At 36.2% G+C, this 14,307-nt stretch overlaps 1 protein-coding gene across 2 annotated transcripts; it reads left to right on the top strand.

The window, feature by feature from the left end:
* The first annotated feature begins 4,279 nt into the window (after positions 1-4,279).
* LOC141652452 (pleiotropic drug resistance protein 1-like) lies at positions 4,280-12,904 on the top strand. 2 transcript variants are annotated; one of them, XM_074459920.1, is made up of 24 exons: positions 4,280-4,697; positions 5,280-5,400; positions 5,516-5,604; positions 5,715-5,799; positions 5,901-6,060; positions 6,155-6,231; positions 6,364-6,417; positions 6,516-6,606; positions 6,849-7,150; positions 7,323-7,604; positions 7,692-8,011; positions 8,275-8,435; positions 8,548-8,651; positions 8,750-8,906; positions 8,986-9,081; positions 9,357-9,475; positions 9,648-9,980; positions 10,187-10,477; positions 10,553-10,636; positions 10,724-10,857; positions 10,947-11,174; positions 11,290-11,461; positions 11,884-12,138; positions 12,583-12,904. In XM_074459920.1, the coding sequence occupies exons 1-24, from the start codon at positions 4,381-4,383 to the stop codon at positions 12,844-12,846; spliced, it is 4,296 nt and encodes a 1,431-aa protein (XP_074316021.1). In that variant the 5' UTR covers positions 4,280-4,380; the 3' UTR covers positions 12,847-12,904. The 2 variants fall into 2 exon arrangements, with proteins under 2 accessions (XP_074316021.1, XP_074316020.1); XM_074459919.1 differs by having other exon boundaries at positions 4,302-4,697; positions 8,986-9,099; positions 9,345-9,475.
* The last annotated feature ends 1,403 nt before the right edge of the window (positions 12,905-14,307 follow it).

Genomic DNA, 14,307 nt, shown 5'->3' with positions numbered 1-14,307 from the left:
TTGTGTTAAACTGTGTTCCAAAAACATTTGGTAAAATTAGAACGGTTGTGATGTTCTTTTCGATTGAAAAGAGTTGTACTTGATTGAATTTAATAAAGTTGAGCTAAATTAAACTGAATTTAATGAAGTTGAAGTGAACTTAATGAAGCCGTATTAAAGTAAGAGTTAATTTGTGAATAGATAAACTGATTTATACTGAGTGAAGCTGAATTGAAGTGAATGAAGCTGAACTGAGCTGAAAAGTATACGACTTTTATCATTGCTAGCCTATTTAATTAGGCTTTACATGCAACAACTCAACAACAATATTGTATCTCTCATCTCTCGTTTTTTTTGGGTCTCACGAAGCGCGCATATAGTCGCATTACAATAAAGGGAAGAGAGGATTCGAACCTGAGACCTATTGTTTACAATACCTCCGTCTTAATCACTAGACTAAGACATCTTCGATGCATCTCTCATTTTATGGAGAGGAAGACTGTTCGTATGTATTAGGAAGAGCTAATGAATAATGACTAATACTATATCCACGGAAAGTCGGAAATTGACCTAACTTGTAATCAATATATATAACTAAAGGAGGCTTTTTTTTTCTAATTATACTATTAGCATTACAATTAGGAGATAATTAATTATTTGCAATTTTTCTATTATAATTAGGAATGAAATATTACCAAGAGATATGGTTACTCAAAGTTTATACGGGGCTTTTTTCATACTTTATACGAGTTTTTTTTCAAATCAATCGTCTTTTCGAGAGCTACGATTTGAAAAAAAATACATTTGAGTTTGGAATTCATTACCAAGAGATATGGTTACTCAAAGTTTGTTCGGTCAAAAAAACTTTGACATGCAAAAACTCCTAGCCACAGGATCCAAATGCGACAATTGTTTTTTCCAAATCGTAGTTCTCGAAAAGACGATCGATTTGAAAAAAAACCGTCACATTCCGATCTCTTAAACACGAGTTATGACCTTTTAAAGTTTTTCGAATCAAAATTTTGGGTATATCGTGCAAAATGGCAAACCTCAAGGGCACCATGTGCATTTTCCCTTATATAAAAGTATATTAATCAAAATTTAAATAAGATATTCACAAATTATTGATAAGTACAAAGTTTGATATCTATTTTTCAAGGAGTATTAAAAGATAAAGAAAGTTGCTGCTAATATGCGAATCGAAATATCATATTATGACAAACGAGTAAATGTTTTGAAAAACTTTATTGTGCGATTGTTTTACAATTTAAAGTAAAAATGGTACCACGAGTAATAAAATAGATTTGAATGAGGCTTGAAGGTAAATTAGATACACTTATAATAGAAATATGTATAAGGTTAAGATTCAATTCAAGCAACGATCAACATTAAAAAAAAGTCATGATAAACACATAAAAGTGTAAGAGTAGTCTTTCCCTAATATAGTGAATACCGTCTCTCTCAAGCTTTTCTTCTGACAAATTTACATGCATAAAAAACGGTACTATTCAATTATATGGAGCAAACTAATTATTGTTGATGCTATAAATTTTTTTTTGTGTGTGTAAATTGAGCACATCATCACTATAATTTAGGGAGAGATACGAACTGGGAAAGGGTGAGACATATTCGGCATGCATAATATGATGCTTTAACCACCTTTAGGCAAAAATTTAATAATAAATGAAAAAAATTAAACCTAAAAGGGGGTCAGGTACTTGCCAACTCTTCTATAGTTCTCTACCGCATTAATATTTTCTCGAAGTTTATGACATTTATTTCATATTAATAAAAAAAATGATTATACTGCTTCGTACAATTTGTGATTTATAACTTTTAGCTAACTTATTTGAACTTGCTTAAATTTATATATTTTAAGTGAAGAATATTAATTATAAATATGATAAAGATAAAGTTTGATCTTTAATTTCCTCAGAGAAAAAAAACTCAATTTTTATTTTCTTATAATATACTAATTAAAGATCATAATGTAAAACAAGAAATTACACCACAATCTACTATTTCAATATGTCGATGATCAACACTCAAAATATCACATTTGTTATTTAAATTGTGTAAAAACTCTCAAAATGCTAAGAAAAATGTTCAATCTGTTGTTATCAAACAAAACCAAAGTTTCTGCCTTTTTTTTGGTCATGTTCAACTTGATCTTTACGGGATGTAAAAATGATGAAGTTCAGAAAGTAGCGGTTAGTTTTCTGTTAGTTAGATCAACTTTTCAAGAGAGAGAGATGAAAGCTTTGCATTTTAGACCGTTTTAGGTGTGAACCGAAGGGATTAAGTAGTGGGCTAAAGGTTGTTTCGAGTGGGAATGAGGTTGATTGCGACGAGTTGGTTGACTAAAGTTTTTCCTTTCTAGATTTAGAAAGGGGATAATAATTATGAGATAATAAAATTTGAAGAAAAAAGAACAATAAAAATGAGATGGAGGTAGTAAGATTTATTTATGCAAAATGAAATAAATAGCAAAGTTCGTGTTTATATATATAATATTCAAACTTATTCAGTTTACAAACATAGTACCCAAACATCAAACATTTTGTTTGAGTATCTGGAATAGAGGTAGGGGAGGGGACGAGAAAAACACTAGGAAGAGAAAGGGAGAGAGATAAGAGGAAAAATTTCTTCTTAAATATTTCTTTGTTGAAGGAGAAATAAATTGTCTTCGATAAGGGAGACGAGGATCGATCCATATCATCTAGAGTAAAGATTGGCGTTTCATGAAGCTGAATGTGATTTATGACTTCTTAGATGTAAAACGTGGCAGAAAGTTAGTGATAGTGGTAGTGGATTGGAGGTTGTTTCAAGTAGTAAGAACTAATCACAGTGGCTGATGTTTATTTTGCGGGTAAATTAGTGGGGTGGAGGGAGGGTGCATTTGTGGAGGGTGATGAGTTTAACAAGGATAGTGATAATAAATAAGGTTATTTATCAGCAAAAATATTGCTTGCATTAAAACATATAGGTAACATGAATAATAACAAGAAAACTCAAAAGATCATACTGATAAACTTAATCTTGACCCCATCAATCCAAATTAAAGTAAAATCTTAATTCTAACAACATTGTCGAGAGCAAGGGTTAGTTTCCATTGGATTATGGATTTTTCTAGAAGTAGGAGTTTAGTTTTTCACTTGGTTGGATAAATTTGAGATAATTAAGTTTCGGAGACAAGGATCGATCTTTCAAAGGATGAGATTGTTTTAGATTATGTGTGTGAATAGGGAATAAAAATAGAGATTTGTTATTCGATCCAGTAATGATTAAATTATGGTTGTTATTTGAAAGAAGGAGATTTGTTGCATCATTGAGTTGATTTACAGAGTAGATATTATTGTTTTCCTTGACCAATTGATAAACAAACAGTATTAATGAACAAATTCTAAAAACTATCTTTATTTTCCTAAAAAAAGGTATTTTATATCAAACCCTCTTTTATTCTTATGTCAGTATCATGTTAACGTGAATTATTTGTTGGTCATGCGGCATACATAAAATCGTAGACATGAACGATGTACTATATGTCTATATTCCATTTTATTATGAAATTTATCACACATTATTTTAATATCCGTGCAACGCACGGGCAAGAAAACTAGTTAATAAACAAGTACAACTTAAAACTAATAAGATCCAAAAAACATCAAGGATAACTAATTAGAAAAGTCTTTACCATAGACTCAAAAAGATTACTAAGACAACCTCCTAATCACTATTGAAATTTGTTTCAAATTAGTAGAATAGAATGTAATTAAATATTCTTGTTATGGTATAATTTGTATATCTTGTAATTATATTGTTAGCTTTCCTAAATTTAGGTAGTTTTCCATAAATATTGAGATTGTACTTGTATAAATACATTGTTCATATAATAATAACGAAAACGATTTTAAAAACGCACCCCCCTATCAAAAAAATTCGGTATATTATTCCAGAGTTTGTGTAAGATAGAGGTGGTTGTGTTTATAAATCTGTTTTACATCATACTAGGGTAAAACCGTTTCAATAAACAAATAATTTTTTAAAAAATCGCGACCGTATTGTATACGGAGTAGGATTACATTTACGTATTTAATTTGACTGGTCAAGGTTCAAATTATTCCAGTCACAAGCCAAATTATTTCAGCTTTCTCCTTCTGTTCAATTATACTGGGGATCAAGTGGGTTCTTTGGTCAACCCTTCACCTATTCGTGCCACGGGCGAGGAAATTATACACTATTGTCGACCGTGGACAACCCGGTTTACCCACAAAAAAAAAAAAACCAATCATCAGGTGGGCCCAAGTTAGCTTTAACTCAACTTAATATTCTTCCGATATTTTCTTTTAAAAATTAATTGTGCAGTAAAACAGTAAACAGTAAACAGTGTGGTGGCGGGAAATGTCAAGGAGGTGGAGTGGTGTCGATGACGCAACAGTTTCTGCGTCGGAATCGCGGAGAAGCGGCGGGGTTGACGACGAAGAAGCTTTAATTTGGGCCGCAATTGAGCGGCTTCCGACGTTTGATCGTCTTAGAAAGGCAATTCTACTTCCTACAACGTCTGATGATGAAGAATTTAGTACCGTTAATTTGCCTAATCAAGTTGATATTGATTGCCTTGGGTTGCAAGAAAGAAAGGCTCTTGCTCTAAGGTTGTTTCGTCATGTTGAAGAAAACAATTCCGAGTTCTTGTTCAAACTCAAGGATAGAATTCAAAGGTATGGAGTCGAGTTTGTTAGTTATTCTGTTTTCATAATGTGGTAATTTGAGTATAGTTAGACCTGGCAAACGCGTCAATTCAGGTTCAGGTCATTAGGTTGATTCACCGCGGTTGATCATACTTGTTAGGTTAATTAACGTTGTCGAGTGGTATTTGAAGTATAGTTAGACCTGGCAAACGAGTCAATTCAGGTTCAGGTCATTAGGTTGATTCACCGCGGTGGTATTTGAAGTATAGTTAGACCTGGTAAACGAGTCAATTCAGGTTCCGGTAATTAGGTTGATTAGTTACACCCCGGTTGATCATAGTTGTTGTGTTAATTAACGCTGTCATAGTCCGTATGCAGTGGTGGAACCAGGATATTTAGTTAGGGGGCGGAAATTTTAAGAAAGGTGAATTAGTGATGGAATTGCAGTAGGTAAACTAGAATAAAATTCGGAAATTGTACGTTGTTTGAGAGGGAGACACCTCTGCTAGCCCCTAGCGCGACGAGCTGAGTCAGGTTTGCCAGGTTAAGGCATTCTTGCTTACATATTGATACGGAGTATTTATTTGTTTTTGTTGGTGTGAATTTTACAAGGGTTGGAATTGATATCCCCACAATTGAAGTGAGGTTTGAGCATCTGAACATTGAGGCTGAAGCTTATGTCGGAAGTAGAGCATCGCCTACCCTTGTTAATTTCACTGCTAACTTAATAGAGGTGAGCTTCCAACATTTTTTACACTAGTGCTACAAGATATATTAAGCTGATTGAAAACATGGGGTATTTACATGTACGCTCTTAATTGTGTTCTTGCGAAAATAATTGTGTGTAGGGGCTTTTGAATTCGCTGCACATACTCTCAAGTCGGAAGAAGTCTATCAAGATTTTTCACGATATTAGTGGAATTGTGAGGCCCAAAAGGTTTAATATCTGCAATTTCAATTTAATTGTGTTAATATTTCATATTTGATTGAGCTATCCATGATCATAGGCGACTGATAGATGTATTGTTTATGAAACAAATTTGGCAGGCTGACCCTGCTTTTAGGTCCTCCTGGTTGCGGTAAAACTACATTCCTCTTGGCTTTAGCTGGAAAACTTGATAAATCGCTGAAGGTATAGTTGTAGAACACACATGGAGATTCATTTCATCCTTTACATGTTATGTGCTAGATTGATTGTTAATGAGCTTTGAAACTATACTTTGGCATATAAAGGTTTCAGGAAGAGTGACTTACAATGGACATGACATGAATGAGTTTGTGCCGCAAAGAACAGCAGCTTACATTAGTCAAGACGATGTTCATATTGGAGAGATGACCGTGAGAGAAACTCTGTCTTACTCTGCTAGGTTTCAAGGGGTTGGTTATTTATATGGTATGTATAATTTGCTCTCCTGTCTCTCTTTTGTCCATAGATTACTGATGGCGCTACTTAAAATTCAATCCTTACTGGTGATGATTGATTGTAGACATGCTGTCTGAGCTCACCAGAAGAGAGAAAGCGGCTAATATTAAACCTGATCCTGACATTGATCTTTTCATGAAGGTATAGTCTTACACTTTGTCTATTTCTTGAGCTGAAAGTCTATTATGTGCCTGCTAGCGAAATTTACCTTGGTGGCTCTATCTCATTGTCCAATTCATATTGACTTATGAAATGCATGTACCATCTTATCAGGCTGCGGTTAGTAAAGGGCAAAGAGATATTGTTGTGACTGATTATATTTTGAAGGTAGCAATACATTCTCATCTTTCTTGTTGATCCTTTAATCCTCAACATCTCTGGTCTCCTACTTTTTGTACAAGCTAATTGAGTCCTTGATGTATCAGCTTTTAGGGCTAGAAATATGTGCAGATACAGTAGTAGGAAATGAAATGACTCGAGGGATCTCTGGAGGACAAAGGAAGCGTGTGACAACAGGTGAACTTAAGATGATCAGCTATAACTAATTTGTTTATTTGTTTTTGGTGTAAATGGAGCCACATGACAGCTTTAATGTTGACGGGTTTTAATTTCTGTACCATCAGTGACTTTACATTTACCTGCTAAATTTACTGGACACAAATGAATTAATGAAGCTAAATATTGTTACTATATGCTAGTCAGAGTCGCTGAGGGTGCTCTGTTGACCTGTGCTTAATGTTTCTCATTTTCCATTGTAGGCGAGATGCTAGTTGGACCAACAAATGCACTTTTCATGGATGAGATATCGAATGGTTTGGATGCCTCAACAACGTTTCAGATAGTGAAGTCAATCCGTCAAGCTATCCACATCCTTAATGGAACTGCGGTCATCTCCCTCCTTCAGCCAGCACCAGAAACTTACGAGCTCTTTGATGATGTTATTCTAATTTCAGACGGTTATATTGTATATCAGGGTCCCAAAGAACACATACTGGAGTTTTTTGAGTATATGGGTCTTCGGTGCCCTAAAAGAAAAGGAGTTGCAGATTTTTTACAAGAAGTAAGTCCATATAAAATTACTGTTTCTAATGCTTTCGGTAAAGTGGGGTTATACAGCACCTGCTGAATAGAAATAGAAATATATAGTTTAGGTCTCTTTAGTTTTGACAGAATGTATTATTGATGGAACATCTAGTTCTTAAGAACTAACCATTAAAGCTTATCTAATGAAGGTGACCTCCAAGAAGGATCAAGGACAGTATTGGGTGCGTACGGATGACCCACACTGTTACATCACTGCTAGAGAGTTTGCGGACGCATTCCAATCTTTTCATGTTGGGAAAAAGCTTGGATATGAGCTGAATACCCCATTTGATAAAAGACAGTGTCATCCAGCCGCTTTAGCAAAGGAAAAATATGGGGCTGCTAGAATGGAAATTCTTAAGGCATGCATATCGAGGGAGTTTCTCCTGATGAAGAGGAATTCATTTGTCTTCATTTTTAAACTCTTACAAGTATGTTCATAACCTGCGCTTAATGTGTTTGTTATTATTCTCAAACTGTGTTGGGGTTTCTCTTATATTTTTTTTTATGTAACTCAGCTTGTCATAATGGCTATCATTGGAGTGACTATATTTTTGCGCACCCATATGGACAAGAGAACAGTTTCACCTGGTGGTTCAGTTTATGTAGGCGCATTGTTCTACACGGTTATGATGATTATGTTCAATGGAATGTCAGAGATGTCTATGACTTTACTCAAACTTCCAGTGTTCTACAAGCACCGAGATCTCCTCTTTTTTCCATCATGGGCATATGCAATTCCTAGTTGGATACTTCAGATTCCAATTACATTTGTTGAAGTTGGCGCTTGGGTTTTCATCACATATTATGCAATCGGATTTGACCCGGATGTTGGCAGGTACAACAAAATCTGAGTACTCCTGACTCCTGCCCAAACAATAAAATTCCTACTTTAATTTGCACAGAAATTAAAAAGCATTAGAATATCTGGACGGAAATGAAAGTTGGTGAAAGATGTAGGCCAGAAACTATAATGGCAACAAAATAACTTACAAGTAGGAAAAAGTCAAATCTGAAGCATTTTATATGTATCCCTTGATACTGACTGCAAATTTGAAGTTTTTAACTAGTCTAACCCTCCATTTCCCCCTTGCATTGTAGGCTGTTCAAACAATACCTTCTATTGGTACTTTTAAACCAGATGGCGTCTGCATTGTTTCGCACGATTGCTGCAGTTGGCAGGACTATGGTTGTTGCAAGTGTAATTGGTTCTTCTACATTGCTTATCCTCTTTGCATTGAGCGGCTTCATCCTTGCACATAGTAAGAATTAAGTACCTAAATTGTATTCTCTATATCCCATGTATTGTCTCCATTTCTATTTATGCGATTAGAAAATGAGACTGATGATTTAACTTCCTCCTGATGCAAACAGGGGACATGAAAAAATGGTGGATATGGGGTTTTTGGTCATCTCCAATGATGTATGCACAGAATGCTATTGCTGCGAATGAATTTCTCGGAAAGAGTTGGAGCTATGTAAGTTAGTGGAGTTTGTATATAATAGTGTTGTTATGCCATACCATCTTATTTACCTTAGAAATATACTTGTTAAAATTTATTCCTCCATTCCACAGATTCCGCCAGGTAGTAATGAAACAATAGGAGTACAAATTATGAAGCACCGATCATTCTTTCCACACTCTTACTGGTATTGGATTGGAGTAGGAGCGTTGCTCGGATTTGTGCTCCTATTCAACATTCTATACATTCTATCTCTTACATTTCTAAGCCGTTAGTACCTCATTTCCTATACTTGAATACTATAGTGTGTTCAAACTTCATTGTGCTGACACGGTAAACTGATTTGCAGCGTTTGATAGAACTCGAGCTGTTATTCTTGATGGAGGTGATACAGATAACAGGAAGCGCGTTTTGGAGTTAACTAACCAAGGTGTTCCCCTTGATGGTGGAGAAAGATCGACAGGTAATTGTTTCTCATTTTTAAACTTTTCAGATCATATGCTATTTTTCAGTCTGCACAACGTACTCTCCAAGTCTCCATAGCCGTCCAGCACAAAATTTTTTATGTGAGACTGCTCATTTATCCACTAATTATCGAAGGGTACATATAATTCAATGTATATTAATGTTGTCTCACAATTTTTGTATGTGAGAGACCGAGATCCTCTTGGGAGATTAACTGAAGTGTTTGTTGGTGTCATCTAACAGATGCAAAACAAGGAGAGAGTATTGTTGCAGGCTTTGCAGCTGCACCTCAGTATCGTAGAGGGATGGTTCTTCCTTTTGAACCGCACTGCATTACTTTTGAGGACATCGTATATTCTGTAGACATGCCACAGGTATAGCAATTAAGAGTGTACATGTTTAAACAAGCTGTTTTGAAATGTTTTAGTTGTGGTTTAGATACATATTCAGTAAATTTTGATGCAGACGTGGTACAAAATGTACAACTTGATTGATATTCTGATCGAGATGTGTTGATCAAGTAACGATTTGAGGTTAAACCTGCAGGAAATGAAAAACCAAGGTGCTGCTGAAGATAGATTAACACTTCTGAAAGGAATAAGTGGAGCTTTCAGGCCTGGTGTTCTTACTGCTCTTATGGGTGTCAGTGGGGCTGGTAAAACCACCATGATGGATGTTTTAGCCGGGAGAAAAACTATTGGTTACATAGAAGGAGACATTCGAATATCTGGCTACCCAAAGAAACACGCAACTTTTGCTCGCATTTCTGGATACTGTGAGCAAGATGATATTCACTCTCCATATGTTTCTGTCTATGAATCATTGATTTTTTCGGCCTGGCTTCGGTTATCACCAGATATTGACACCAAGACTAGGCAGGTTTGAAATTCGTATTTACTTTATGTCTATGAATCATTTACTATTAATAAGGTAAGGTTCAAATTAATACACCATATATTCGCGGGTAAATGGAGTCTGGCCTGTTTGCGAGTTTGTGGAAGTTCAAAAGCCTAATATATAGCAATAACTATAAAACTTTGGTGGCATATCAATTAACTGTTATTTTCTGGAATGTATCATTGTAGATGTTTGTTGAGGAGGTAATGGAGCTTGTTGAGTTAACGTCTTTAAGAGAAGCACTCGTGGGGCTTCCAGGTGTGAGCGGCTTATCTACTGAGCAACGTAAAAGACTTACCATTGCGGTAGAGCTAGTGGCAAACCCCTCAATTATATTCATGGATGAGCCAACCTCAGGGCTTGATGCAAGAGCTGCTGCCATTGTGATGAGAACAGTTAGGAACACAGTTGACACCGGGCGAACAGTCGTGTGCACCATTCACCAGCCTAGCATCGACATTTTTGAAGCATTTGATGAGGTAAAACTGTTAAATAGATGAACCAAACAAGGAATACACTTTCTATGAGCTAATACGAATTTAATTGGAATGCAGCTACTCTTGCTGAAACGAGGAGGAGAAGAAATATATGTTGGTCCCTTGGGACAATTTTCATGTCATCTTATTCAGTATTTTGAGGTGAAGATTATACTTGACTTGATTAAACCAACATTAGATTTTGACCTATGATGTTTAGCCCCAAACTTTTGTTTTGGTGTCTTATAGGCTATCCCAGGTGTGAAAAAAATCAAAGACGGATGCAATCCGGCAACTTGGATGCTGGATATTTCAACGAATGCACAAGAAATGGCCTTAGGAGTTGATTTTACAGAAATTTACAAAAACTCCACCTTATTTGAGTGAGTCAAGCATCTTGAAAAAGAAGAGTTATTGTTATCCATAAATGTATAATACTGTATATCATATTGTATGTTTTGCATCTTTGTAGGAGTAATAAGAGACTAATTCGCGAGTTGGCAACGCCTCGAGCTGGTTCACAAGAGCTCTCCTTTGCCACCAAATATGCAAAACCTTTTAAAACCCAGGTCATGGCTTGCTTATGGAAACAACATTGTTCGTACTGGCGCAATCCTCATTATAATGCAGTGAGACTTCTGTTCACAACAGGGATTGCTGTTATGTTTGGCTCAATGTTTTGGGACCTTGGAAAGAATACGTAAGATTCTCATAATAAAAAGAATCAAGATTATGTAACATGTATAGATGTATGTATATTCAAATTCAAATCACCTAACAATGTACTTATCGATTCGTCTGTTATCTTATTGCAGGAGTGATTCACAAGATTTGTTTAATGCCATGGGTTCTATGTATGCTGCCTGTTTATTTCTTGGGGTAGAAAACGCATCTTCGATCCGACCAGTAGTTGGTGTTGAAAGAACAGTCTTCTATAGAGAAAAAGCAGCCGGATTGTACTCGGCTTTGCCATATGCACTGGCACAGGTACATATTTAGTACTTCGTACCTTTTATCGGTTTTTCGTAAGTTAGATGTCGGTCACAGAACAAAAAAGAAGATAGATTATAGCTGATTTCTACAAAACTAGAAAGCATTACTAGCTACCAAATTAAATCTACCTAGGACAAGAATATTGGATGACGGTTAAGTACATATTTTTCATTGGGTATATAGAGCAATAAAATTGCAAGTTTGATACCGATAGGTTAGAAATCTAGGTTATGAGAACCATCCCTCAATGACATCATCAGCTTAACTTAGCTCGTAGTATATGCAATTAAAGCTCCCTGCTTATATTTTATCCCTCTTATCGTGCCATCAACGGAACTGCCTCTGAGCTTGTTTGACAGTTTGATTCCAGGTGATCAGTTCACTAATGATGTTTGTTTCTTATCCGTGTGTTTCAGGCTTTTATCGAGATACCATATGTGTTGATTCAAGCGATAGTTTATGGTGTAATAGTCTATGCAATGATAGGATTCGAATGGAGCATTGTGAAATTCTTATGGTACATATACTTCATGTTCTTCACCTTCCTGTATTTCACCTACTATGGGATGATGACTGTGGCAGTCACACCAAACCATCACATTGCCAACATTGTTGCTTCCGCTTTTTACGCTTTGTGGAACATCTTCTCCGGTTTCATCATCCCTATAACAGTATGTCCTCTTTCTATTCTTTAGCCTACGACATTTTTGGATAAGATATCCTGATATTGTATGAGGTGAGTATTTAGGGTTTTAGGGGTACTTTTTAACTTACTAAATGTTAAACTCGCCCTAAACCTTGAATTTCCAATGACGCTATTGTATGATCATTTTACCCAATATTTTTGCCTTTAATATAGACATGGTATTAAATCTTGGTTTGAGACTTGATCTCTGAATTGGTCGCCGCTATTACTGTTGTACCACAAAGTAACCAATATAGCCTCAAATTGCAATTGCCATAATGTTTAAACTTTAAACCTTTATAACTTGATCATGATGGGATGTCATAGGCCAGATTTAATACCATATATACAAGTAACAAGTATGCGCGGTTATTTTTAAGGTAGTGCTTATATTTCTCACTGCATCTTTGTTCTTCATTGCTTTTAATAGAGAATACCGATATGGTGGAGATGGTATTACTGGACGTCCCCCCTAGCATGGACATTATACGGGCTAGTCACATCACAATTTGGAGATTTGACGAGTAAGCTATCGGATCAAAATGGGCAAACAGTTGAAGAATACCTAGAAGATTACTTCGGTTTCAAGCATGACTTGTTGGGTGTAGTAGCTGTTGTAATTGCTGGTTTTGCTGTCTTATTTGTGCTTACTTTCGCCCTATCCATTAAGGTTTTCAACTATCAAAAACGATGATGGTCGTCTATAGAAGTGTACATATACAAATTTTGCAATTTAGAGTAAAATTTACTTCTTTTGGTAATGTTTTCTCTTATAGTACAACGTATAACGGTTTTAACACTAAAGTGAGACATGGTTACATGTTGGAACTTTGGGACTAATTATTGAAAAAAACCCTCTTCTTAACGTCGCAGTAAGCCAAACTTCCATAAACAAAAGAATACTAGATAAGGCTATAATTTGAAGTATATAATATACGATTTTTGTAATTTCAGGGTCCCGGAACAAAAATGTCTGTAAATTTCACAAACGGTTTCTCGGGTCAGATAAAGCGGCCTCACAAATTTTGAGGAATAACGGACCGGTGTGCGATAAACAAATCTGAGGCGAAAATCGGATACTCATTAAAAATGGTTTAGAACTATTTATTTAGGGCTGAAATTGAAAAGGATAACTCTTGAAACGACCCCGGACACGTGGTAGAAAAACCATGAGAAAAAAAAACACGACCCGGAACGGCCTCTCGAACGGCTCGAATTGAAATATAATACACGTTTTTGTGGTTCAAAGCTCCCAAAAAAAATGAGTAAATCGCACGGACAGTTTATCAGGTCATACAAAGCGGTCTCACAAATTTTGAGAGCAACGGATGACATCTGAGATTGTCGGTGTGCGATAAATCAATCTTGGGCGAAAATCAGACTCGTTAAAAATGGTTTAATACTTGTTATTTGCAGCTAAAATTGAATAAAATAACTATTGAAACGACCCAGAACACGTGGTAGAAAACCGAGAGAAAAAGAAACACGTTCTAGTACGGCCTCCCGAACGGCTTAACTTGAAGTGTATAATACACAGTTTCGTGATTCTAAGGTCCCGGAACAAAAATGTCCGTAAATCACATGGACGATTTCTCAGGTCAGACAAAGCGGTCTCACAAATTTTGAGGAGTAACAGAGTACATTTGAGGTTGTCGGTGTGCGATAAACCAGTTTGAGGCGGAAATCAGATACTCCTTAAAAATAGAATAATACATGTTGATGGGGCATATTCTGCACCCGCTGACCGAGTCAACATCTTGACCAAGGTCAATGCCAAAAGACAACAAGTCAACAAGAAGGACGGCCTAGCCGACGAAGCATGCCGGCCTGTCACTTGGGTCTCGGTCTCGGCAACTAGCCAGCCGAGAGACATATCTGTGTACTCACATCCAGTCCCCTCGGCGCCGAATCAACACGGCCCGCCGGCCTGCCATGGGTCACCCGGCCGAGGGTAGAACAGTCTTTCCACCTGCTCTGCCACTTGGCCACTACGTGACAAAAGGTGAAAGTCAATAAATACTCCACTTCTCTCAACGAGAAAAGGACCCCAAACCTATCTCACAAATCACATAATCTGGTATAGACTCCCTTATCTCTCTACAATATACTTCGCCAAGTAACATACAACTTATCTCTCTAAGTTTACTGACTTGAG

This window comes from Silene latifolia, chromosome 4 (genome assembly GCF_048544455.1).
Source record: "Silene latifolia isolate original U9 population chromosome 4, ASM4854445v1, whole genome shotgun sequence".
Classification (NCBI taxonomy): domain Eukaryota; kingdom Viridiplantae; phylum Streptophyta; class Magnoliopsida; order Caryophyllales; family Caryophyllaceae; genus Silene; species Silene latifolia.
The sequence above is the reverse complement of the archived record's forward strand: the minus strand, read 5'-3'. Positions and strand labels throughout refer to the sequence as shown.

Excerpts from the sequence above, each read along its gene's own strand:
- LOC141652452 (XM_074459919.1), top strand. The coding sequence starts at position 4,381 with ATGTCAAGGAGGTGGAGTGGTGTCGATGACGCAACAGTTTCTGCGTCG. Across the intron at positions 9,476-9,647 it reads ATTCTGTAGACATGCCACAG|GAAATGAAAAACCAAGGTGC; the intron begins GTATAGCAATTA and ends TTAAACCTGCAG. Across the intron at positions 12,139-12,582 it reads GTTTCATCATCCCTATAACA|AGAATACCGATATGGTGGAG; the intron begins GTATGTCCTCTT and ends TGCTTTTAATAG.